Source organism: Balaenoptera ricei, chromosome 14, assembly GCF_028023285.1.
Source record: "Balaenoptera ricei isolate mBalRic1 chromosome 14, mBalRic1.hap2, whole genome shotgun sequence".
NCBI classification, from domain to species: Eukaryota; Metazoa; Chordata; class Mammalia; order Artiodactyla; family Balaenopteridae; genus Balaenoptera; species Balaenoptera ricei.
Window position 1 is genome coordinate 67,315,794 of NC_082652.1, and position 27,395 is coordinate 67,343,188.

General features: G+C 39.9%; 2 protein-coding genes across 3 annotated transcripts in view; one reads left to right on the plus strand and one right to left on the minus strand.

Annotated features, from left to right (window-relative positions):
- The window catches only part of KATNAL2 (katanin catalytic subunit A1 like 2), a 97,724-nt gene that overhangs the window by 14,460 nt on the left and 55,869 nt on the right, over positions 1 to 27,395 (plus strand). The window lies entirely within an intron of this gene.
- Positions 9,323 to 25,485, minus strand: LOC132348045 (elongin-A-like). Its single transcript, XM_059895190.1, is given in 3 exon segments — positions 9,323 to 11,397; positions 11,400 to 11,692; positions 25,421 to 25,485. Coding segments are annotated over 3 exon segments (2,433 nt in total).

A 27,395-nucleotide genomic window follows, 5' to 3' on the forward strand; every position in this document is an offset into this window, starting at 1 on the left:
GTTTTTATCATAAATGGGTGTTGAATTTTGTTGAAAGCTTTCTCTGCATCTATTGAGATGATCATATGGTTTTTCTCCTTCAATTTGTTAATATGGTGTATCACATTGATTGATTTGCATATATTGAAGAATCCTTGCATTCCTGGGATAAACCCCACTTGATCATGGTGTATGATCCTTTTAATGTGCTGTTGGATTCTATTTGCTAGTATTTTGTTGAGGATTTTTGCATCTATGTTCATCAGAGATATTGGCCTGTAGTTTTCTTTCTTTGTGACATCTTTGCCTGGTTTTGGTATCAGGGTGATGGTGGCCTCGTAGAATGAGTGTGGTAGTGTTCCTCCCTCTGCTATATTTTGGAAGAGTTTGAGAAGGATAGGTGTTAGCTCTTCTCTAAATGTTTGATAGAATTCGCCTGTGAAGCCATCTGGTCCTGGGCTTTTGTTTGTTGGAAGATTTTTAATCACAGTTTCAATTTTGGTGCTTGTGATTGGTCTGTTTATATTTTCTATTTCTTCCTGGTTCAGTCTCGGAAGGTTGTGCATTTCTAAGAATTTGTCCATTTCTTCCAGGTTGTCCATTTTATTGGCATATAGTTGCTTGTAGTAATCTCTCCTGATCCTTTGTATTTCTACAGTGTCACTTGTTACTTCTACTATTTCATTTCTAATTCTATTGATTTCAGTCTTCTCCCTTTTTTTCTTGATGAGTCTGGCTAATGGTTTATCAATTTTGTTTATCTTCTCAAAGAACCAGGTTTTAGTTTTGTTGATCTTTGTTATCGTTTTCTTCATTTCTTTTTCATTTATTTCTGATCTGATCTTTATGATTTCTTTCCTTCTGCTAACTTTGGGGTTTATTTGTTCTTCTTTCTCTAATTGCTTTAGGTGTAAGGTTAGGTTGTTTATTTGAGATGTTTCTCTTTTCTTAAGGTAGGATTGTATTGCTATAAACTTCCCTCTTAGAACTGCTTTTGCTGCATCCCATTGGTTTTGGGTCGTTGTGTTTTCATTGTCATTTGTTTCTAGGTATTTTTTGATTTCCTCTTTTATTTCTTCAGTGATCTCTTGGTTATTAAGTAGTGTATTGCTTAGCCTCCATGTGTTTGTACTTTTTACAGATTTTTTCCTCTAATTGATATCTAGTCTCATAGCGTTGTAGTCGGAAAAGATACTTGATACAATTTCAATTTTCTTAAATTTACCAAGGCTTGATTTATGACCCAAGATATGATCTATCCTGGAGAGTGTTCCATGAGCACCTGAGAAGAATGTGTATTCCGTTGTTTTTGGACGGAATATCCTATAAATATCAATTAAGTCCATCTTGTTTAATGTATCATTTAAAGCTTGTGTTTCCTTATATATTTGCATTTTGGATGATCTGTCCATTGGTGAAAGTGGGGTGTTAAAGTCCTCTACTGTGATTGTGTTACTGTCGATTTCCCCTTTTATGGCTGTTAGTATTTGCCTTATGTACTGATGTGCTCCTATGTTGGGTGCATAAATATTTACAATTGTTGTATCTACTTCTTGGATTGATCCCTTGATCATTATGTAGTGTCCTTCTTTGTCTCTTGTAATAGTCTTTGTTTTAAAGTCTATTTTGTCTGATATGGGAATTGCCACTCCAGCTTTCTTTTGATTTCCATTTGCATGGAATATCTTTTTCCATCCGGTCACTTTCAGTCTGTATGTGTCCCTAGGTCTGAACTGGGTCTCTTGTAGACAGCATACATACAGGTCTTGTTTTTGTATCCATTCAGCCAGTCTCTGTCTTTTGGTTGGAGCATTTAATCCATTTACATTTAAGGTAATTATTGGTATGTATGTTCCTAATACCATTTTCTTAATTGTTTTGGGTTTGTTATGATAGGTCTTTTCCTTCTCTTGTGTTTCCTGCCTAGAGAAGCTCCTTTAGCATTTGTTGTAAAGCTGGTTTGGTGGTGCTGAATTCCCTTAGCTTTTGCTTGTCTGTAAAGGTTTTAATTTTTCTGTCAAATCTGAATGAGATCCTTACTGGGTAGAGTAATCTTGGCTGTATGTTTTTCCCTTTCATCACTTTACATATGTCCTGCCACTCCCTTCTGGCTTGCAGAGTTTCTGCTGAAAGATCAGCTCTTAACCTTATGGGGATTCCCTTGTGTGTTATTTGTTGTTTTTCCCTTGCTGCTTTTAGTATTTTTTCTGTGTATTTAATTTTTGATAGTTTGATTAATATGTGTCTTGGTGTGCTTCTCCTTGGATTTATCCTGTATGGGAATCTCTGTGCTTCCTGGACTTGATTAACTATTTCCTTTCCCATTTTAGGGAAGTTTTCAACTATAATCTCTTCAAATATTTTGTCAGTCCCTTTCTTTTTCTCTTCTTCTTCTGGGACACCTATAATTCAAATGTTGGTGGGTTTAATGTTGTCCCAGAGGTCTCTGAGACTGTCCTCAATTCTTTTCATTCTTTTTTCTTTATTCTGCTCTCTAGTAGTTATTTCCACTATTTTATCTTCCAGGTCACTTATCCATTCTTCTACCTCAGTTATTCTGCTATTTATCCCTTCTAGAGAATTTTTAATTTCATTGATTGTGTTGTTCATCACTGTTTGTTTGCTCTTTAGTTCTTCTAGGTCCTTGTTAAACGTTTCTTGTATTTTCTCCATTCTGTTTCCAAGATTTTGGATTACCGTTACTATCATTATTCTGAATTGTTTTTCAGGTAGACTGCCTATTTCCTCTTCATTTGTTAGGTCTGGTGGGTTTTTGCCTTGCTCCTTCATCTGCTGTGTGTTTCTCTGTCTTCTCATTTTGCTTCACTTACTGTGTTTGGGGTCTCCTTTTCACAGGCTGCAGGTTCGTAATTCCTGTTGTTTTTGGTGTCTGTCTGTAGTGGCTAAGGTTGGTTCAGTGTGTTGTGTCGACTTCCTGGTGGAGGGGACTAGTGCCTGTATTCTGGTGGATGAGGCTGGATCTTGTCTTTCTGGTGGGCAGGTCCATGTCTGGTGGTGTTTTTTGGGGTGTCTGTGGCTTTATTATGATTTTAGGCAGCCTCTCTGCTAATGGATGGCGTTGTGTTCCTGTCTTGCTAGTTGTTTGGCATAGGGTGTCCAGCACTGTAGCTTGCTGGTCGTTGAGTGGAGCTGGGTCTTGGTGTTGAGATGGAGATCTCTGGGAGATTTTTGCATTTGATATTACATGGAGCTGGGAGGTCTCTTGTGGACCAGTGTCTTGAACTTGGTTCTCCCACCTCAGAGGCACAGCCCTGATGCCTGGCTGGAGCAACAACAGCCTGTCATCCACATGGCTCAGAATAAAAGGGAGAAAAAGAAAGAAAGAAAGAAAGAAGAAGATAAAATAAAATAAAATAAAGTAAAATAAAATAAAGTTATTAAAGTAAAAAATAAAAAACAATTATTAAAAAATTTTTAAAGTAATTAAAAAAAAAAGAAAGAAAGAAAGAAGAGAGCAATGAAACCAAAAAACAAATCCACCAATGATAACAAGTGCTAAAAACTCTACTAAAAAAAAAAAAAAAAAAAATGGAGAGACAGAACCCTAGGACAAATGGTAAAAGGAAAGCTATACAGACAAAATCACACACAGAAGCATACACATACACACTCAGAAAAAGAGAAAAAAGGAAAAAAATATGTATATCGTTGTTCCCAAGGTCCACCTCCTCAATTTGGGATGATTCGTTGTCTATTCAGGTATTCCACAGATGCAGGGTACATCAAGTTGATTGTGGAGATTTAATCCACTGCTCCTGAGGCTGCTGGGAGAAATTTCCCTTTCTCTTCTTTGTTCGCACAGCTCCCAGGGTTCAGCTTTGGATTTGGACCCCCCTCTGCGTGTAGGTCGCCTGAGGGCATCTGTTCTTCGCTCAGACAGGACAGGGTTAAAGGAGCAGCTGATTCGGGGGCTCTGGCTCACTCAGGCTGGGGGGATGGAGGGGTACGGAATGCGGGGTGAGCCTGCGGCGGCAGAGGCCGGTGTGACGTTGCACCAGCCTGAGGCGCACCGTGTGTTCTCCCTGGGAAGTTGTCCCTGGATCACGGGACCCTGGCAGTGGCGGGCTGCACAGGCTCCCAGTAGGGGAGGTGTGGATAGTGACCTGGACTTGCACACAGGCTTCTTGGTGCCTGCAGCAGCAGCCTTAGCGTCTCATGCCCGTCTCGGGGGTCTGCGCTGATAGCCGTGGCTCACGCCCGTCTCTGGTGCTCCTTTAATCGGCGCTCTTAATCCCCTCTCCTTGCGCACCAGGAAAGAAAGAGGCAAGAAAAAGTGTCTTGCCTCTTCGGCAGCTCCAGACTTTTTCATGGACTCCCTCCCAGCTAGCTGTGGCGCACTAGCCCCCTTCAGGATGTGTTCACGCAGCCAACCCCAGTCCTCTCCTTGGGATCCGACCTCTGAAGCTCGAGCCTCAGCTCCCAGCCCCCGCCTGCCCCGGCGGGTGAGCAGACAAGCCTCTCGGGCTGGTTAGTGGTGGTCGGCACCGATCCTCTGTGCGGGAATCTCTGTGCTTTGCCCTCCTCACCCCTGTTGCTGCGCTCTCCTCCATGGCTCCGAAGCTTCCCCCCTCCACCACCCACAGTCTCCGCCCGCAAAGGGGCTTCCTAGTGTGTGGAAACCTTTCACACACTAGGAAGAAAAAGAAAAAGAAAAAACAGAGACAAAAGAATAGGGACGGGACCTTCACAGCTCCCTCCCACTGGTGCAGGTCCCGTCCCTATTCTTTTGTCTCTGTTTTTTCTTTTTTCTTTTGCCCTACCCAGGTATGTGGGGAGTTTCTTGCCTTTTGGGAGGTCTGAGGTCTTCTGCCAGCATTCAGTAGGTGTTCTGTAGGAGTTGTTCCACATGAAGATGTATTTCTGATGTATTTGTGGGGAGGAAGGTGATCTCCACGTCTTACTCTTCTGCCATCTTGAAGCTCCTCTCTCCATCTATGTTAATGAGTGAGACTGGCCTATTATTTTCCTCTTCTGAGTGTCTTTGTCAGGTTTTTGTATGAGGGATACATTGTCCTCATAAAAATTGAGAAATGTTCACTCTTTTTCCATTCAGTAGAAGAAATTATGAAGATTAGCATTGTTTTTGTCATTGAATGTTTGGTAGAATTTGCCTTAACAGAATTCTGGGTATGGATTTCCCACAGAAAGTGTTTTGTTTTGTTTTTTGTTTGTTGGTTGGTTGGTTTTTAACGGATTCAAGTTCTTTTCAACAGGACTGTTGATACTTGTAAATTTCTTTTTGGTTTCAGTTTGGTATATTGTATTTTCTTGGAATTTATTTATCTCATCTAAATTTTCAAATTTATTGGCATAATTGTTCATGATACATCCTTTTTTAAAAAATAAATATGTACAGGATCTGTAACCGTCTTCCCTTTTTATTCTTGACATTGGTTATTTGTGCGTTCTCTCTCTTATTTTTCTTCCCCAGTCTTACCAAAGGTTTATCAATTTTGTTAGTCTTTTCAAAGAACCAACTTTTGTTGATCCTGTCTGTTGTACATTTGATTTCTATTTCTCTATGTTTACATTCTTAAAATTATTATTTCCTTTCTTATACTTTCTTTGAGTTTATTTTATTATTTTTTCCTAATTTCTTAATATAGTTGCTTAACTTATTAATATTTACCTTTTTTTCTCTTTTAAGAGATGCATTTAAAGATTTAAATTTCCCTCCAATGACTACTTTGCCTGCTTCCACATGTTTTAATATGTAGCATTTTAATTTTTTCCTTTTCATTCAATTTCAAATATTTTCTAACATCTATTATGATTTTTCTCTGACCCGTAAGTATTTAGAAGTGTATTATTTGCATATGGGAAGTCTATTGATACCTTTTGGACATTGTTTTCTAGATTAACTGCATTGTGTTTACATAGCAATATTCTGCATAACAATCTACATGATTTCAGTCCTCTAACATTTGTCAAGAATTGTTTTATGGCTCAGTGTATGGTTAAGTTTCTTAATTGTGTTGTTCAAATCTTTTATTTCTTACAGATTTTTTCCTTCTTGTTCTGTTAATTATTGAGGAAGGCATATAAATATCTCTCACTGTGATTGTATTTTTTTGCCTATTTCTCGTTTTGATTTTGTCAATTTTTGCTTTATTTATTTTGATGCCATGTTATTATGTACATAAAAATTTAGGATTGTTATCTTCAATTAATTTGTGTGTTTTATGTGAGATAGGGGTTAAGCTTTATTTTTTTCTTATTTGGTTATCCAGTTGCTCCAGTACCTTTAAAAATTTTTTTGAATTACAGTGTCAATTTTGTAAAAAATCACATTACCATATATTTGTGGGTCTATTTCTGAACTCTCTGTTCTGTTCCATTGATAGATTTATCTATCTCTGTGCCAATATCAAACTATGTTAATTATTGTGGCTTAGTATTAAGCCTTGAAAACTGGTAGTGTAAATCCTCTGACTTAACTCTTTTTCAGTGCTCTCTTGGTTATTCTAAATTTCCACATAAATTTTACAATCAGATTTTCAATTTATACAAAAAAGTCTGCTGAGCTTTTCATGAGATTTCATTCAATCTATAGATCAATTTTCAGGAGAATTAACATCTTAACAAAATTCATTTTCCCAATTCATAAACATTGTATCTTCTTTAGTACCTCTTATCCCTATTTTGTCATTTTCAGCATAGAGGCTGTATTAGTTTGCTAGGGCTGCCATAACAAAATGTCACAGACTGGGTGGCTTGAACAACAAAAATTTATTTTCTCACAGTTCTGAAGGCTAGAAGTTCAAGATCAAGATGTTGGCAGGTTTGGTTTATCTGTGGCCTTTCTCCTTGTCTTGCAGATGGCCACCTTCTTGCTGTGGCCTCAATATGATCTTTCCTACATTGGAGAACATCCCTGGTGTCACTTTGTGTGTCCAAATTTCCTCTTCTTCTAAGGACACCAGTCAGATTGGATTAGGGACCACCCTAATGACCTCATTTTAACTTAATCACCCCCTAAAGGCTCTATCTCCAAATACAGTCACATTCTTAATTATTCAGGGTTAGGGCTTCAATGTATGAATTTGGGGAGGAGAGGACACAGTTCAGCCCCCAAAAGAAATCTGAAACATCTTTTGTTAGATTTGTTCCTATTTGATTTTTATATACTATTGTAAATGATATTGGTTGAAATAGTTTTTCTCAAGTCTGTGTCTGAGAGTTCCAGTATCTTGAGGCCCATGTGAATCTGTTTCAATTGTCTGTTATTCCTAATGTTTTTCATTTATGTTGTTCTTTTCTTAGACTGTATATGGCAGTGTAGTTGATGGTTTGGTTTTAGAAATAATTTGAGATGAAGGATGATGATATCTTCCTGTAGAGGTAATTTAGGCTTGTTTGTCTTGTGCCTGGGGAGAGGAGCTAGTAATCTAGGAATATCTCAGTCCAAATTCAGGGACTGAGATTTTTCTGGGCCATACAGAGCTTAGGCAGCCTAACTTATCCTTTGTCCTTATTCCTTGGACTGAATAAGGACTGAGTATTCATTGGTTTTACCAGGGTCCCCTATCTTGGTGGGTCTTGGATTAGAACTTTTGCACCTGTAGCACCTTGAGGTTGTCAAACACACTACTCAGCATCTTAGCCTCTTAGAGGCAGGCAAATGTCCTGGAAAAAAATTCGATTCAAATGCCATGGTCATGTCTTTGTATTAATTGAGTACACACACACACACACACACACACAAACACACGCAATTGTGTCTGGAGAATAAAATCCTATAAGTGAAATTGCTATATCAGAGTTTGTATATGTGTATGTTTGATATATGTGCATCTGTAGAATACAGTTCTTGTGGAAATAAATAAAAACCACCCAAACTGAACAAACAGAGGCTATTTATTGAGAGCTTGCTATAGCAAGGGAGTCAGCTACCATCACTTGCATTTGGCAGGCAGGGGAGTGGGAAAGCTTTACAGTGAAAAAAAAAAAGGAAAGGCTTTAGTATTTTCTGATTGGAGGTTGCTGACTTGGGAAATCCGGAGTTGGGCTAACTAGAAGTGGGGCATCTTATGTGATTGATTTGGAGATCATATTTGGCTTTCTCTGGTTGGTCCTGACTTGGAGACTGAGGGCAAAAATAGGGAGGCTGGCAGTTGTTGACCAAATCCTCACCATTCTGGGCCAATTGCTAAGGAGGTTGTGATTTAGTTTCTTGGACTGATTGCTGGAGAGTCTGTGATTTGGTTTTCTGGAATGGTTGCTGCAGAGGTTGTGGTTTGGCTTCCTGAGCTTATGTGGTTCTGGCCATTAGTCACTTATATATTCAGTTTCTCATCCTAAAAGTGATATTGTAGTACCAAAGAATATATATTTAACATTTGCCTATTAACTTCAATAGAAGTTGTATCAATTTATCATCTACTAGTAGTATATGATCATCTGCTCCAACACAGCAGGCTATTAATCTTTTGAATTCTACTTAACTGATAGGTGAAAATTTGTATCATATTATGTTTTTTTTCTTTTTTTTTTGAATTTAATTGAATTGAATTTTTTTATACAGAAGGTTCTTGTTAGTTATCTATTTTATACATATTAGCGTATATATGTCAATCCCAATCTCCCAATTCATCCCACCACCACCACCCCCCTCATATTATGTTTATTTGCATTTTAGTAAGATTGAGCATCTTGTCATATATTTAAGTCATTTGTGTTTCCTTTTGTGTGAACCATCTTTTCCTATGTTTGCCCATTTTTATAGTAAATTATTGGTCTTTTTTTTCTCATTAGTTTGTGGGCCCTTATTATATATAAAGGAAATTGGCCTTCTGAATGTTAACTGAGTTATAAATATCTTTCCCAGTTTGTTGTTTATCTTTCGACCTTTTTTTTTTATATATTTCTAAATTTTTATGTGGTCAGATATATCAGTCTTTTTAATTAATGGCTTCTGGGTTTGTGTCCAAGAAGACCTCATCTACTCTGAGAGTAAAAAAAAAAAAATCTCATGTTAAGTACTTTTGTTTATTGATATAAACACAATCTGGGGATAATATTTGTTAAGACTATGTCATATTGTTTACAAAGAGGCTAGTTAACAACAAAAGTATAATGGGTCTTAAAATCGTCAGTGGGACTGAGGTGTCTCATCTTAAGAATTCTGAAGTGTTCTCCAGGCAGGAGGCAGTGGCTATGGCAGCACACAGGTGCAGCACTTGAAAACTACAAGAGTCAGAGTCCAGAAGTTTCCACAAAGCAAAACATTCCAGTCTCCTTTGGAAGTCCCATTCCCTAACACCCACTGCCCTTGTATTCCTCCTCTGGAATTCCAGCTCCAAGGCAAGGCCTCAATTTACCATCAGGAGAACCTGTTCTTGAAATCTTTAATTGTCTTGGCCATCACGGGGGTGATTTTCTTTACAGATTTCCTGCCGCTGACTACCCGCGGCAAGTGGGTACTGGTGGTGCTTGAGCAGGCTCCGGCTGGCTTCTCATGGGTGAGGTTAAGGCTGTTTCTGCTGGAGGGAGTATGGATGGTTCCTGTAGGGTACAGGGCTGGCTTGATCTTGACTTTTTCAGGGGCAGCTGCTTCTCCTATTTCAAACTTCCCCTGCCTCCTTCGAACGTCAGAAGGTGGCCTGGCCAGAGAGTTGAGAAGGATCATCTTTGCTTGTCGGCCTTTGGGCTTATTGGCTTGTGCAGATTGGATATTCACTGTCAGTGCTTGAAGCCGCTGCTCTCGGGCATCCTGAAGCCGCATGTACATCTCTCGCCATGTCTCGTGCTCTTTTGGCCTTTCTTTCCTAAAGTGTTGGTGAGAGTGAATTTTCCATAATTTGTCTGTTTCTTGGACTAGTGCATGATTGTATTTCTCTATGCGATACAGCTGATCAGGTGCACAGCTCTCCAAGATGGGTTCAAGAACCGAATATGGGACTCCTCCCACTTTAAAGATTGAATTGATGTTGTTTCTAAGTACCCAGATGCACTGCTGGCGCAAGGTCATCATTTTGGCAAGATAGGCACACTTGGAGCCAGAAAACACTTGCATCTTAGAATTCATTCTGCATCCAGTAAATCCAACTTCTTCCTCTTCCTGGGGTGAAGACAGTGCTTTTTGCTTTGGTCCTAAGGAGGACATCAATCCAGAGGCAAGAAGTGGACGGTCATTGGCCTGGACCCTGGGTAATGGGAGGTCCGGCCACACTGGTGCATCAGTGGGGACCTTTTCCAGCTTGGCCCAGACGTTTCCAGAGGGCTGCAGCTTCTCTGATCTGTTTTCATTCACCTTAGGTAGTTCCTGAACCAAGTCCAAGTTTTCACTTGAATCATTTTTTTTAGGTCCTTTTTCTTCAAGAGCAGTGGCTGAAGTTTTCATAATCTTTTTCTTTTTCTCCCTAGGCTGGTTGTGGTTGAAGTATGACTCAGAAGACATGGTGGGCGGCTTGAATTCATTATCCATATCTGCCTCCTCACCTTTAGGGAGGGAGCCCTCAGGCTTTCCATCCAAATGAGGAGGTCTTACTTTCCCTTCTTGAACCTTTTGGTTATTGGAAACCTTCTCTTTCACCTTGGGTAACAGGCCTCTTGCCCCCTCTGCTATGTCCAAGCGGTCGGGACTCTGCTTGTTTTTGTCCGGTTTGGTTTTCTCGGAGTCTTCGTGCTTTCGCTTTTTAAGGTCTGAAGCTTGTCTGAAGGGAGGTAAAAACTGGATGCCGCGGCCCTCTCTTTCCTTCTCTTTCTCGACACCACTAGAGAGCGGATTCTCATTTGCGCTGGCCCGGGGGAGAGACTGCGGCCTTTCCTCTCTGGAGAAGGCCAGGCCTGATTTTCGTCTGGTCAAAGCAGAGGACTTCTCGTGTCCCTTGGTACCGACCAGGCGTTTGTCCCTGTGGGGAGGCTGGTGTCCCCTGCTTAGACTCCCAGCCCCTCTCCCCTGGGGTGCACCCAGGCGGTGGTCTCGGCCGAGCTCCAGTCTGGCCCGAGGGGCATCTGAGGGGCCTTCTCCAGGCCTCTGCTGTGCAACACGGGCCTTCGCCAGGCGTCTGTGACAGTCCCTGTACATCAGACAAGGACGCATAGACTGTGGAGGGGACCGGCTGTAACCAGATGATCCCCGCTCCGAAGAATAAACTGGGGAGCGCCCGCGGCACCGCCTTCTGTCCTCGCCCCTCTCCCGGCCGTGGGACCCGTGGCAGGGCCTCACGAGCTCTGAGGGGTGTCTGTGCAGCTCCGGTCTGTGCTCGCGGCCGTGCGATCGTTCTTTGCGGGCTGCGCGGTGTGCGTGGCCGCGCCCCTCCATCGCCTCCTTCTCCCGGGGAGCGTCCTCTGGGCGCTGTTGGGAATCGCTCTTCCCCAGGTCCCTCTCGGCAGGCTCGGGGTTTCCATCCACTGGAACCAGCCTCCTCCACAGCGCCGCCAGGTCCCGGCCAGGCTTCCGATGCGCTGGCGTTTGTGCCCGCGACTGGCCGTCGGGCCGACCCTGCTCTCCGTGAAACGGCCGCCGGAACGGGCGAGGCCAGTGGCGCTTCTGGTCCCTTCACGGCCTCCTCCGCAACTTCGTGCCGGTACGCCGCCGCCCGGCCCTGCCTTGCCGCGAGCTCCTCCGGGTGCACACGGCGCGGCCCCGCCTCTGGCGTTAGGAGCGCGGAGCCCCCGCGGGAACGGCCACCAGCGCGCGTCCGGGACGCAAGGAAGCCCCAGTGCCCCCTTCCTGAGGGGCTGAGAGCTGTGCCCAAATTACATCACCACCAGTCGGGAGTCCCTGGGCCGCCCCGCCCCGCTTGGGTCCCGAGAGCAGCAGGACTCAATCAACAGTGACGACCACCCTAGCGCTGTGCGCTTGCCATCGACTAATTCCAGCCTCTACACAACCAAAGAAGAGTTATATTATCCCCATTGTACGGGTGAGTAAACTGAAAGTCTTAGAATTTATTAGATCTAAGAATTCCTGACGGTTATTTTTGTTCTCAATATTCTCAGTAGTATAAAGTGACAGTTCTAATGGTTACTTACGTAATAATAAGTCAAGCTTAAAGAAATAATAGGTAACAAACGGAATAAATAAGTAAAACCACCACATTCCCACAATCCAGATACACTAAGGTATTATTACCCAACAGTGAACCTTGGTGTATATCCACATATCTTTCCAGATCCTTTGCTATGTGTGTATATACACATACATGCACACACCCATATGTTTTATCAAAATGAAATTGTATTGTAAATATTGTTCTTTAACCAAGTAGTTCTCTAACCAGAGTGCAAAACAGGATCATGCATTGTATCTGGTTGTATCCCCTATGTCTCTTTGAATTTGCACAGCTCCCCCCATCCCCTACTTTCTCTATTTTTATTTATTTTATTTATTTTATCTTCTAGTTTTATTGAGATATAATTGACATACAGCACTATATAAGTTTAAGGTATACAGCATAATGATTTGACTTAATACATCAGGAAATGATTATCACAAGTTTAGTGAACATCTAGCATCTCATATAGATACAAAATTAAGGAAATAGAAAAAAAATTTTCCTTGTGATAAGAACTCTTGGGATTTGCTCTCTTAACTACTTTCATATATAAATACAGCAGTATTAATTATATTTACCATGTTGTACATTATATCCCTAGTACTTATTTATCTTATAACTGAAGTTTGTACCTTTTGACCACCTTCATCCAATTCCTCCTCCCTCCACCCACCACCTCTGGTAACCACAAATCTGATCTCTTTTTCTATGCGTTTGTTTGTTTGTTTTTGAAGTTTAATTCACTTACCATACTATGTTAGTTCCTGTTATATGACATAATGACTTGATATACATTCGATTTATATAATTTCAAAATGATCAACACAGTAAGTCAGTTTTGAGCTGTCATTATACAAAGATATTATATAGTTATTGACTATATTCCCCACATTGTACATTTCCTACCCGTGACTCATTTATTTTGCAGCCAGAAGTTTGTTCCTCTTAATCTCCCTCACCTATTTCTTTCCTCCTTCCCGCTCCCCTCTGGCAATCACCTGTTTGTTCTCTGTATCTATAACTCTTTTTCTGTTTTGTTATGTTTGTTCATTTGTTTTGTTTTTTAGATTCCACATATATGTGAAACCATATAGTATTTGTCCTTCTCAGTTGGATTTATTTCACTTAGCATAATACCCTATAGGTCCATCCATGTCATTGTAAATGGCAATATTTCATTCTTTTTTTATGGCTGAGTAATATTTAATTGTATATATATGCCACATCTTCTTTATCCATTCGCCTATTGGTGGGCAATTAGATTGCTTCCATGTCTTGGCTATTGTAAATAATGCTGCAATGAACATAGGGGTACATAGATCTTTTCTAATTAGTGTTTTCATTTTCTTTGGATAAATACCCAGGAGTGGAATTGCTGGATCATATGGTAGTTCTATTTTTAATTTTTTGAGGAATCTCCATACTGTTTTTCATAGTGGCTGCACCAATTTACATTCCCATCAGCAGTGCAAGAGGATTCCCTTTTCTGCACATCCTCACCAATACTTGTTATTTGTTGTCTTTTTGATAATAGCCATGTGACAGGTATGAGGTGATATCTCATTGTGGTTTTGATTTGCATTACCCTGATGATTAGTGATGTTGAAAATCTTTTCATCTGCCTGTTGGCCATCTGTATGTCTTCTTTGAAAAAATGTCTATTCAGATCCTCTGCCTGTTTTTTAATCCAGTTGTTTGTTTTTTGATGTTGAGTTGTATGAGGTCTTTGTATATTTTGGATATTAACCCTGTATTGGATATATTTTTTGCAATTATATTCTCCCATTCAGTATGTGGCTTTTCACTTTGTTGATGGTTTCCTTCGCTGCACAAAGCCTTTTACTTTGATGTAGTCCCATTTGTTAATTTTTGCTTTTGTTTCCCTTGTCTGAGGAGACATATTCAAAAAAGTATTACAAAGATCAATGTCAAAGAGCGTACTGCCTATGTTTTCTTCTAGAAGTTTTATGGTCTCAGGTCTTACATTTAAGTCTTTAATGCATCAAGTTTATTTTTGCACATGGTGTGAGAGAGTATTCCGGTTTGATACTTTTGCATGTAACTGTCCAGTTTTCCCAACACCATTTATTAAAGAGGCTGTCTTTTCCCCATTGTATATTCTAGCCTCCTTTGTTGTAGATTAACTGCCCATGTAAGTTTTGGTTCATTTCTGGGCTGTCTGTTCTGTTCCATTGATCCAGGTGTCTGTTTTTGTGCCAGTACTATACTGTTTTGATGACTGTAGCTTTGTAGTGCAGTTTGAAATCAGGGAGTGTGATACCACCAGCTTTGTTCTTATTTTCTGAAGATTGTTTTGCCTAATATTTTGTTGAGGGTTTTTACATCTATGTTCATCAGTGATATTGGCCTGTAATTTTCTGGGTTTTTTGTGATGTCGTTGTCTGCTTTTGGCATCAGGGTGTTGCTGGCCTCATGTTTGGAAGAATGTGTTTGGACGTGTTCCTTCCTCTGCAGTTTTTTCAAATAGTTTGAGGAGGATAGGTTTTAGCTCTTCTCTAAATGCTTGGTAGAAATCACCTGTGAGGCCATCTGGTCCTGGACTTTTGTTTGTCGGGAGTTTTTTTTTTTATTATTACTGTTTCAATTTCATTACTGGCAATTGGTTTATTCATATTTCCTATTTCTTCCTGATTCAGTCTTGAGGGATTGTACATTTCTAGGAATTTGTCCATTTCTTCTAAGTTGTTCATTTTATTGGCATATAATTGTTTGTAGTTACCTCTTATGATCCTTTGTATTTCTGTGGCATTGGTTATAACTTCTCCTATTTCATTTCTGACTCTGTTGATTTGGGCCCTCTCTATTTTTTTCTTGATGAGTCTGGCTAAAGGTTTATCAATTTTGTTTATCTTTTCAAACAACCAGCTCTTAGTTTCATTCATCTTTTCTATTTCTTTTTTTAGTCTTTATTTCAATTCTGCTCTGATCTTTATGATTTCTTTCCTTTTATTAATTTTGTGGTTTTTTTCTTTCTCTAGTTCCTTTAGGTGTAAGGTTAGGTTGTTTGAGATTTTTCTTGTCTCCTGAGGTAAACTTGTATTGCTATAAACTTCCCTGTTAGAATTGCTTTTGCTTTGTCCCATAGATTTTGGATAGTGTGTTTTTGTTTTAATTTTCTCCAGGTTTTTAAAATTTTGTCTTTGATTTCTTCAGTGATCCATTGGTTGTGTAGTAGCATATTGTTTAGCCTCCACATGTTTGTGTTTTTGCATTTTTTTCTTGTATTTGATTTCTAGTCTCATAGTGTTGTGATTGGAAAAGATGCTTGTTATGATTTCAGTTTTCTTAAGTTTACTGAGACTTGTTTTGTGGCCTAGCATGTGATCTATCCTGGAGAATGTTCCATGTGCACTTGAAGAGAATGTGCATTCTGCTGCTTTTGGATGGAATGTTTCATATATATGGATATGATCCATTTGGCCTAATGTGTCTTTTAAGGCCAGTATTTCCTTATTGATTTTCTGTCTGGATGATCTGTCCATTGATGTAAGTGGGGGTTGTTAAATTACCTTACTATTATTGTAATACTGTCAGTTTTCCCCTTTCTGTCTGTTAATATTTGCTTTATGTGCAATATTTGCTTTATTTAGGTGCTCTTATATGGGGTGCATATATATTTACAATTGTCTTCTTGGATTGATCCCTTGATCATTATGTAATGTCCCTCTTTGTTTCTTGTTACAGTCTTTGTTTTAAAGTCTTTTACCTGATATAAGTATTGCTACCCTGGCTGTCTTTTCATTTTAGTCTGCGTGGAATACCCTTTTCCATCCTTTCACTTTCAGTCCATGTGTGTCTTCAGATCTAAAGTGAGTCTCTTGTAGGCAGCATATATATGGATCTTGTTATTGTGTGCATTCAGCCACTCTATGTCTTTTGATTGGAACATTTAGTCCATTTACATTTAGAGTAACTATTGATAGATATGTACTTATTGCCATTTTATTAATTGTTTTGGGGTTGTTATTGTAGTTCTTTTTCTTCCTGTCTTCTTTTGCTCTCTTCCCTTGTGATTTGATGACTATCTTTAGTGTTATGGTTGGATTCCTTTCTCTCTTTGTGTGTGTGTATCTATTGTGTGGATTGTGGTTATCATGAGGTTTATATATGCCAATATATATTTTAAGATGCTGACCTTTTAAGTTCAAATACATTTTAACAGTCCTACATTTTTACTCCCCCATGTTTATTGTTTTTGACATCATATTTCCCATCTTTTTGTTTTTTGTATCCCTTAGATACTTAATATGGATATAGATGAGTTTAGTATGCTTGTCTTTTAACCTTCCTATTAGTTTTACATGTGGTTGATTTACTACCTTTATAGTATAGTTGCCTTTACCAATGAGATTTTTCCTTTCATAATTTTCCTATTTCTAGTAGTGGTCTTTTCTTTTTCACTTAAAGAAGTCTCTTTAACATTTCTTGTAAAGCTGGTTTGGTAGTACTGAACTCCTTTAGCTTTTGCTTGTCTGTAAACCTTTTGATCACTCTATCAAATCTAAATGAAAGCATTGCCAGGTAAAGCATTCTTGGTTGTAGGTTTTTCCGTTTCATCTCTTTAAATACATTGCCACTCCCTTCTGGCCTGCAGAGTTTTTGTTGAAAAGTCAGCTGATAGCCTTATGGGAGTTTCCTTGTACTTAACTTGTTGCTTTTCTCTTGCTATTTTTATCTCTCACTTTATCTTTAATTTTTGCTATTTTTATTACAGTATGTGTTGGTGTGGTCCTCTTTGGGTTGATCCTGTTTGGGAATCTCTGTGATTCTTGGACCTGGATGTCCATTTCTTTTAACAGGTTAGGGAAGTTTTCTACTATTACTTCTTCAGATAAGTTTTCTTCCACTTTCTCTCCTCATCTCCTTCTGGGACCCTATAATGTGAATGTTAGTACCTTGATGTTGTCCCAGAGGTCTCTTAAGCTATCCTCATTAAATTTTTTTTCCTTTTTTCTGTTCAGTTTGTGTGATTTCTACTACTCTGTTTTCCAGCTCACTGATCCATTCCTCTGTATCATCTAATCTATTGCTGATTAATTCTAGTGTATTTTAAAATTTCAGTTACTGTATTCTTTATCTTTGTTTGGTTCTTCTTTATGTTTTCTAACTCCTTATTAATAACTTCCAACTTCTCATTCTGCTCACCCAATCTTCTCCTGAGTTCTTTGAGCATGTTTACAGTTATTACCTTGAACTCTTCATTGGGTCGATTGATTATCTCCACTTCACTTAGTTCATCTTCTGGGGTTTTATCATGTTCCTTCATTTGGAACATATTCCTCTGTCACCTCATTTTGCCTAATTTGCTGTTTTCATTTCTATATATTTGGTAGGTTGGTTATGCTTCCTGACCTTGGAGAAGTGGACTTTTGTAGATGTCCTCTGTTTCCCAGCAATGCACTTCCCTCTGGTCACAAGAGCTATATGCTCTAGGGGTGCCCCCCATGTGGGCTGTGTGGGTCCTTCTGTTGTGACAGGCTGACTACTGTGGGTGGTCTGGTATGCCTGGCTGGTTTATATATAGCAATATATATATGTATTAAAAAAAACTGGTTTGTTGCCAGGCCCTGTCTTGCACTGAAGCTGCTAGTCACTGGTGGGTGAGGCGGGGTCACAAGGCAGCTGGGTACAAAGCCCTGGTGTGTTCTGGGGCTAGTGCTAGTCCGCTGATGGGTGGAGCCAGGTTCTAGGATGGTGGTTGCGGGGCTAGGTGTCCCGGATCCACTAGATGGCCTGCTGGTGTGGGGCCTGTTCCTGACACAGCTGTCTGTGGGGTCTGGGGTGTCCTAAAGCTGGTGTTGGCCTGCTGGTGAGTGGGGCTGGATCCTGGGGTTGGGGGGGTCCTGGGGCTAGTGTTGGCCTGCTGGTGGATGGGCCCAGGGCCAAGGGGTTCCCAGGACTAGTGGCAGCCTGCTGTGGGTGAGGCTGAGGCCCATGAGGTCCTGGGGCTAGTGCAGGTTCACTGGTGTGAGGGTTCTGGGGAACAGGACTGGGTCCCAGGGCAGCTGTGGGCTTGGGGGTATTAAGGCAGCTAGCCTACTGGTGGGTGAGGTTTTATCCCCACCCATCTAGCTACTTGGCCTGAGATGTCCCAGTACTGGTGCTTCCAGGCTGGTAGGTGGGGCCAGTCCCAGTGCTAATAAGCTAGAGGGAGGATTCCAGAATGGCACTGGCCAGCAACAGTGTCCTTGTGGTAGAACAAGCTTCCAAAAATGGCTGCCACCAGTGTCTGTGTCCCCAGGGTGAGCTCCAGTTTCCTCCCGCCTCTCTAGGAGGCTCTCCAAGATCACCAGGTGCATCTGACCCAGGCTCCTTTCAAATTATTGCTTCAGCCCTAGGTCCCAGCACATGTGAGATTTTGTGTGCATTTTAAAGATGAAGTCTCTATTTCCCACAGCCCTCTGGCTCTCCTGAAAGTAAGCCCCACTGGCCTTCAAAGCCAAACATTCTAGGGGCTTATCTTCCTGGTGCAGGACCCCCAGGCTCAGGAGCCTGATGTGGGGCTTGAACCCCTCACTCCTTGTGGAGAACCACTGCAATTGTAATTATCTTCCCATTTGTGGGCTGCCCACCCACGGGTGTGGGTCTTGACTATACAGCATCTCTGCCCTTCCTACCTGTCTCATTGTGGTTCCTTCTTTATGTCTTTAGTTGTAGAAGAACTTTCCTACTAGTCTTCTGGTGTTTCTCATCACTAGTTGCTCTGTAAATAGTTGTAATTTTGGTGTGCCCATGGGAGGAGGTGAGCTCAGGGTCTTCCTACTCCACCATCTTGGCCATTCTCTCCTATTTTATTTTTAATGACACTAACCTGTTCAAGAAACCATGCCAATTGTTTTGTAGAACATCTCCCTTTCTACAGTTGTCTGATTGTTTCCTCAAGGTTTCACCTGCTGTTCTATCCCTGGTGAGACTGTGGTGTCACCTTACTGTGACGGCAGTCTGATCTCTCCATCATGCAGCTATGTTGCAACTAGAAAGTAGCCTGTCCATAATCTAGTTCCATGTTTAATAACAATGGCATGGCACAGCAAGTCCCCTGTGTTTCAGTAGGCTTTATACTTCCCTGAAATCCCCAATTCTATAACCAGTTCAATCTCAGGATTTACAACAAATGCCTCCCTTCATGGAACACTGTTCCTGAGAGTAGTTGACCTGTTCTGATTTTGTATTAAATACAATAAATACCTTCCCTGGATCTGTAGATACCCCTTCTGGTAGTTCTAGTGCTTTGTCAAGTTGTGCAGCATTTGGAACTTGGGATGTTTCTTGGTAGAAACAGGAGGTAATCAGGAAACAAATTAGAATCTATGGGTATATATATTCAAACTTTTAAGTGAATATTAGATGCAAGGACTGTAAAATAGAACTATAATAAAAACATTTGAAAGAAGAAATCTGTCCTTTTTAACTTTGTTTTTGAGATGGAAAGCTTAATGCAAAATTTGGATCTTATTACAGAAATTGAAACGAGCTCATGCAAATTAATCTCCATTGCACCCATAAAAAAGAAATTAAAAGCACTAATGCTGTTTGTGGTGTATATACAGTAACATTTCCTAAATATCTTCTGGGTCTAAAGCTAGGAATGATATTCAATGCTTTCTTTTCCTCAGGCTACAGTATCATAGGATTCAATTTTGAATCTGATAATGGAGACACTTTTGTTGTACAATAGCCCACAAAGGAAATGAAGGAAGTCGAAAACAGCCAGATTATTGAAGCAGAGACAAATGAGACACCCCAGTTAGATGCTCACTTCTGGGCCTCCTTTCTTTGGTAGACAGAAACTAATTGAGCATCTAATTGTGTCCATTTCAGGGGCACACCATCTTTTACAGTTTAAATTGACCATTGGTGGTGGCCTATTCTTAGGCTTTTAATTCAGAAGACAGTTTTCTATGATAATTTGAATGGCATGAATAGAAAGGTGTTATAGATCTGGCAAACTTTATACTTTTAATTAACAAATTTATAAGACCATATTCTGTGTTTCAAGTAACTGCACGCCTTAAATATTTAACACTAGGTATTTGAATAGAGTTTTCTTATCTCTCCTTAAATTCTGAATTTCCATCAAACTTAAAGAAGAAGTAGCATTATTATTTTAAGGCCTGGGCACCCCAACTATAAGCTGTTTCACAGTCTGCATGGTAAGAAAGCCATTTTTGAAGCAACCTCATTATCAAACAATTCTAAGTCACTGAACCAAAGAGTATCCTTCAATCCCCATCATCTGCTGTAGAGATCAGGACTGTTTGCCAAACTTTGTGATTCCAGCCATAAAACCCTAGAAATACTCTTGATTGGAGTTGGGACAGCTATCGTTTTCCAGGAATATAATAAAAACTTTGCACAAGTCCCTCTGATAGATTGTTTATAGTCTTTCAAGAATATGATCAACATTGCTCAGATCAGCTCAGGATCCGGAAGTCCATCCCAAGAATTAGAGCTTTGCCTTCCTATTCATCCTGATGTACCATGAGTTCACAAGGTCAGTGTTTCACTGTTTAAGCGACTCTCCAGGGATTCTAAAAGGAATTTGAGGGAGATTATTCTGACAAATCCTCCAGCTCAAGTTTGGTGAGGACAGCTGTGAAAGCCAAAGCTCTCCCTATGGATAGTGGACAATAAGACTCCTATGTTTCTCTCCCTCAGTGTATATGCACATGGAGGGAGGGAGGTAAGTTCAGGGGGACGTGGGAGTAGGAAGTGTAGTGTGGAGGAGGAGCTGCCTTTGGGTGACTTGGTCTGGATCTTTCCCTCCTAGTGAATGGAACACCCAAGGCCATCATCAGTATCAGGACATTTCTCACCCCACCTCCATATCTACTGATGGAGGGGAGGGGAGGGGAGGGAACCCAGATGTCAGAGTGGCTCTGCCAAGGTGATGATGGAATTCCTTAGCCTAAAGTGTTTTGATCTGTGAACATTTGAACCCAAGCTGACGTGTTTCTTTGCTCTTTACTTGCCAAAGTATTGAAGTTAAACAATTCAGAAGTCTGGGGATAAAAAATTGAGCCTCTGTGCCCCCATCCCTTTCCTCTACCCACATCTAGATTTTTATTCCTTTCTTTTTCTATGAATGAAAGAGTGTGGGTATGTATTTCTGTGATTTTTCACCTTACATATGTCTTAGAATTAGGTAGATTTGCATCTGCTCACATAGAAAGATGTTCAAGACATATTATTAAGTGGGGGAAAAAGCAAGATGCCCAAAAGTATATACAAAATGATAAAATTTTTTGCAAATTTAAAAGAGTTTGTGCATATATATGTTGATATATTCATAAACCCCTTTCAGAATGATTACATGAGAAATTAACAATGGTGGATAGGGTGAAGAGAGAAACGTTTCTTTTTAAACTTTTTGTAGTAATCGAAGTTTTTCTTTGTCAAATTTGAACATTACTTTTTTTTTATATGTTTATTGGAGTATAATTGCTTTACAATGTTGTGTTAGTTTCTGTTGTACAACAAAGTGAATCAGCTATAAGTATACATATATCCCCATATCCCCTCCCTCTTGAGCCTCCCTCCCATCCTCCCTACCCCACCCTTCTAGGTGGTCACAAAGCACCAAGCTGATCTCCCTGTGCTATGCAGCTGCTTCCCACTAGCCATCCATTTTACATTTGGTAGTCTATATATGTCAGTGTTACTCTCTCACTTCGTCCCAGCTTCCCCTTCACCCCTGTGTCCTCAAGTCCGTTCTCTACGTCTGTGTCTTTATTCCTGCCCTGCCAATAGGTTCATCAGTACCTTTTTTTTTAGATTTCATATATGTGCGTTAGCATACAGTATTTGTTTTTCTCTTCCTGACTTCACTCTGTATGACAGACTCTAGGTCCATCCACCTCATTACAAATAACTCAATTTCATTCCTTTTTATGGCTGAGTAATATTCCATTGTATATATGTGCCACATCTTCTTTATCCATTCATCTGTCGATGGACTTTTAGGTTGCTTCCATGTCCTGGCAATTGTATATAGTGCTGCAATGAACACTGTGGTACATGACTCTTTTTGAATTATGGTTTTCTCAGGGTATATGCTCAGTATTGGGATTGCTGGGTCATATGGTAGTTGTATTTTTAGTTTTTTAAGGAACCTCCATACTGTTCTCCATAGTGGCTGTATCAATTTACATTCCCACCAACAAAGCAGGAGGGTTCCCTTTTCTCCACACCCTCTCCAGCATTTATTGTTTGCAGATTTTTTGATGATGCCCATTCTGACCCATGTGAGGTGATACCTCATTGTGGTTTTGATTTGCATTTCTCTACTGATTAGTGATGTTGAGCATCTTTTCATGTGTTTGTTGGCAATCTGTATGTCTTCTTTGGAGAAATGTCTATTTAGGCCTTCCGCCCATTTTTGGATTGGGTTGTTTGTTTTTCTGATATTGAGCTGCATGAGCTGCTTGTATATTTTGGAGATTAATCCTTTGTCAGTTGCTTCATTTGCAAATATTATCTCCCATTCTGAGGGTTGTCTTTTGGTCTTGTTTATGGTTTCCTTTGCTGTGCAAAAGCTTTTAAGTTTCATTAGGTCCTATTTGTTTATTTTTTATTTTATTTCCATTACTCTAGGAGGTGGGTCAAAAAGGATCTTGCTGTGATTTATGTCAAAGAGTTAAACGTTACCTTTAATTCACACTTTCTTCCTATTTAGGAGTGGACAGCAAGTGGGTGGAGAGAAAACACAATGTCTTCAAAATCTCTCCTCGTCAGTGTATATAGATCTACCTCGTTCTTTTTATTGGGGCATAGTGATACATAGTAAGCCTGTATCATGATTTAGTTAACCACTAATGGACATTTTAGAGTATTTCTAATTTTGGAGCGGAATACACAAAATGCTGTATTAAACATCCTTGAACATTTATTATTTTGCACATGTGAAGTATTTCTATAATATAGTATAATTGATCTGGCATAAATGGTGATGTATGGAATTGCGGGGTCAGTGGGCATGTGCATGTTTCATTTTGCTGTATAAAAGTGTTGTACTAGTTTATATTTCCACCAGTTATATCTGAGTACATATTCTTTCACACCTTGCCAACTCTGAATATTATCTGGATAAAAATTTTTAAATTTCTGCATTAAAAAATTTTGAGATTCTTTTTGAAAGAAGTTTATTTTTTTCCAAATGAACTGAGGAAATATTAACAATACTTAAGGTGGTTTCTTCAACTTTTCTGTGTACTGCAAGTTGTGATAAAACCAGAAAGAAAACATATAGAGGAAATATCTGCCTAGATGATTTTGTGTTTTCTTTTCTGTCTGGGGAGTCTACCCTGTAGCCACATTGACTCAGCAAGCTTGTTACAGCCAATTCATCAGAGCAAGTAAAGAAGCACTATTGCCGCATCCCAAGACATGACCAGGCTCTGCCATCAGGGTGGTGAGGAGGCCCTCACAGCAGTGTGGGTGATAAGCAGCCCCCCCGTTTCCATTTTGAATAACTTCAAAATATTGCACGAAATCATTTCTATTTCCAGTCATATCATTTATTTTATATTACTCAAAACATTGCTCATATTATTTACATTCGTTTTAGCCTTTCTCTCCCTAACTCTCCCTGTTTTTATGCATTTTAAAACAGCTTTATTGAGATATAATTCATATACCATGCAGCTCACCCACTTATTTTTTTATTTTTTATTTTTCTAAGATGATTCCTTTTTTAGATTTTTTTTTTTTTTGGCTGTGTCGGGTCTTCATTGTGGCATGCAGGATCTTCGTTGTGGCGTGCGGGCGTCCCTGTAGTTGTGGTGTGCAGGCTCTCTAGCTGAGGCGCACTAGGGGCTCAGTTGCCCTGCAGCACGTGGGATCTTAGTTCCCTGACCACGGATCGAACCCGCGTCCCCTGCATTGGAAGGCGGATTCTTAACCACTGGACCACCAGGGAAGTCCACCTCACCCATTTAAAGTATGCAATTCTGTGGCTTTTAAGGACAGCGTGTGACGGTTAAAGGGTGCAGTTTCTTTTTGGGGTAATGAATATGTTTTTAAATTATCATGATGATAGTTGTATAAATCTGTGAATAAATCTGGGCTCTACCCAGGTGACCACCTTCAGGAAATTCAGGGCTGTCAGTCAAAGCCAGTGCAGTGTGTGTCGTACTGAGGAGCACAAGCAAAACACTCCTGGCTGTTTTTTCTCAGCATCTTAGTCATAAGGGACCATTTGCATGAGTGCATGTTTAGATTAGGAAGAAGCATGTGCTTTCAGAGTGAAGGATGGAGGGTCTCTGAACTATATGAACAAAGCAACTAACAGCTGTTAAGTACCCACCAGCAACTAACAGCTGTTAAGTACCCACCAAACACTGACCTGATGCTGGCAGAGCACTCCACAGTTTGCAAAACACCAGGTGGAAATGGACCTACCTAGTCAGTGTCAAGTGCAGTCCCTCTGGGGATATTCATGGCTTTCATGGCTCTTTAATTCAAATCCTTTTGTTCTCAAAGACCTTTGCGTACAAATGAGATGGATGGGCTTCACATACAACAGGACTGTGTTTTTCAGGAATTAAAGGCATAATCTCCTACAAGACGCACTACTCCTGGTGCAGCAGGGTGACTAACTAACTGAGGTCTAGCCAGTAGTTGCTTTGAAATGGTCACTAAAATTGTGAGATTATGTTTGAGGAATTGTAAGAGACACCATTTGTTGCTATGTGAGCTCAGCTAAGACTGGCAACCATGGTTGTTTGATTTTGGCAAATTTGGCACAATTTTTGGCAGATTAGAACAGCAGCTTCTCTCTGGTCAGATGTGAAATGTGCAGGGGCAGGAGTAGACACTGATGAGGAGGGGTTAATGCAGGGGAGGAGTTGATGGAGGGAAGGGCATGGGCCGGGAACCAGAGACCTCGGTTCTGAGTCTAACCCCCAAGCATGAGTTTGAGAATGTGGACATTTAGAAACATATCCCATCAATCTTATTACTGCTTGTTTAATATGCAGTTTTATTTTTATTTTGCAAACTTGATTTGGACTAAATTTTGTGATGATTGTCATCTTTTTTATTATGTAAGTAGTAATTTGGAACTACCTAAATTTCATGAAGTACTTCCCTTCCTCATACACTAGATGGCACTACAGGCGAGGCAAATCAACTTAGAAAAATAGAGACTTTGACTACCAAGGATAATTTTGGTAAATTAGAAAGGCTTCAGTCTTCACCAAGAGTTGTTGTGTCAGCATCTTCAGAAAGATGAGGGAAAACTGCCAGTGTTGGACATCTTAATAGGATGTCATTTTGTATAGTGGCTTTCAAGTTTTTTTTTACTGTGACCAACTGTGAGACGTCTTAGACTGGGATCCAGTGGACACACACATGCAAATGCAACAGAAGTTTCACGAAGCAATACTAAGCCTTCTTACCTGTTATGCATTCTGTGATAATTCTGTTGCGTTGAACTATGCTGCTTGTAGCCCACTGACTTCATGACCTGTAGTTTGACAAAAACAATTTTCTAGTGGACCTATCAAGAAATATCAGTCTCTGCTTAGCACTTGGCACCATGCCAGGTACTTGGGGGCGCCATGAAGAAATACTTAACTATACTTCTGTTTTCTGGGAAAGAGAAGAGTTACCTTGAGAAGCCTTAGAGAGCAACCCTGTAAGACACTGTAAAATTATGCCCACAGACTAAAAAAACTGTGGAAGCAGATAATTGAAGTGAAGATATTATGGAATAGCTGGATCATACCTAAGCTCTTACTCTGATATGAATTTTTTTGGGGGAAATTACATACTGTGAAACAAAAGTAGTCACAAGAAATAAATGTGTATTCCATTCATATAACATTCAAAAATGTAAAAACTAAACACTGTTTTTTTTAGGGATGTATAATTGGTAAAAACCATAAAGAAAAAGGGAATGATGAGTGTAAAAGTCAGGATGGAAGTTACCTCTGGTGGGAGGAGGGGAAACGTCTGAAAGGAACAGCACGAGGGAGTTTCTAAGACACTGAAGGTGCTCTGGGGCTTAACCAGGGTGATGCTTGTTATTACTATTATTTTAATTATTAAAAATGAATGGATGTTTTATACATTCTTCTATATGAATTACATATTTCATAATAACAATAAAAACATAGCAAAGAAGATTACTGTAATTGCCTTCTTGAGTCTTTAACTCGTCTTGGTAAGTTGCTTTCCGGTTTTTTTTAACTCACTCGGACAAAAGGGGTTTCTTCAAGGACAGAGGTAGAAATGTACCAAAGGTCATCTTTTAAGAATGACCTGTCATACAGTTTTAAAGCTCTCCAAATGTTATCAGATCTGTCCTTGAGGGCAAATTTGGATTTTAGAAAGAGTCAAAACTGCTAATAAAGTGCGTTCTTAAATTTGGTGAGGCACAACTTCAAATAAGAGGACTCTCCAACAGCTGAGGGGTGATTAAGTTACGGTGCATTCTCTGCGGTCATTAGAAGTCATGTTTTAGAAAAACTTTTAATAACTGGGAAAAATATTTACAAAGTATTGATATTTTTAAGAAGAAAAAGCACAGGTTATCAAAACACATGAGAAGCCTATTTTGTAAGAAGATGGAAAGAATGTGACCAAAATATCTAATTTTTTTCTTGTGCCTTTATGCATCGTCCCAGTTTTCTACAGGGCCACATATTATTTTTGTAAATGTGGGCTGGGGAAGACTGTGGTCATTAATCTACATTGAAGACAATTTCAAAAGAGGAGTTTCGGAAATGTTTTGAGCAATGGAATAAAAGCATGACCTGCTGAGGTAACTACGTTGAAGGGTGACTCCATTTAAATGTATTAGGTCTGATATATTTGTTTAAAAATCAGTTAATAGTTTAAAAAAATAGACATTTTTTAGAGCAGTTTTGGGTTCACAGCAAAATTGAGTGGAAAGTATGGAGAATTCCCATATACCCCCTGCCCCACACATGCACCGGCTTCCCCAGTATCAACCTCCTGTGTCAGATGAACCTACCTTGACACATCATTGTCACTCAAAGTCCGTAGTTTACATTAGAGTTCACTTCTGGTGCACATTCTATGGATTTTGACAAATCTTTAATGACATGTAGGCATGATGATAGTATCATATAGAATAATTTCACTGCCCTGAAATTCTCTGTGCTCTGCCTCCCTTCCGCTCCCCCAAACTGGCCACCAATATCTTTTTACTGTCATCATAGTTTTGCCTTTTCCAGAATGTCATATAGTTGGAAACATACAGTATAAAACTGTTGACACAAATAACCAATAAACAATCTATAAAAGGACTAAAAAGGAGTTTTATTTGAGCCAAATTGAGGACTATAGTCCAGGAGACACAGATTCAAGAAGCATTTGAATTGTGTTCTGCAGGACTACAAAATGGGG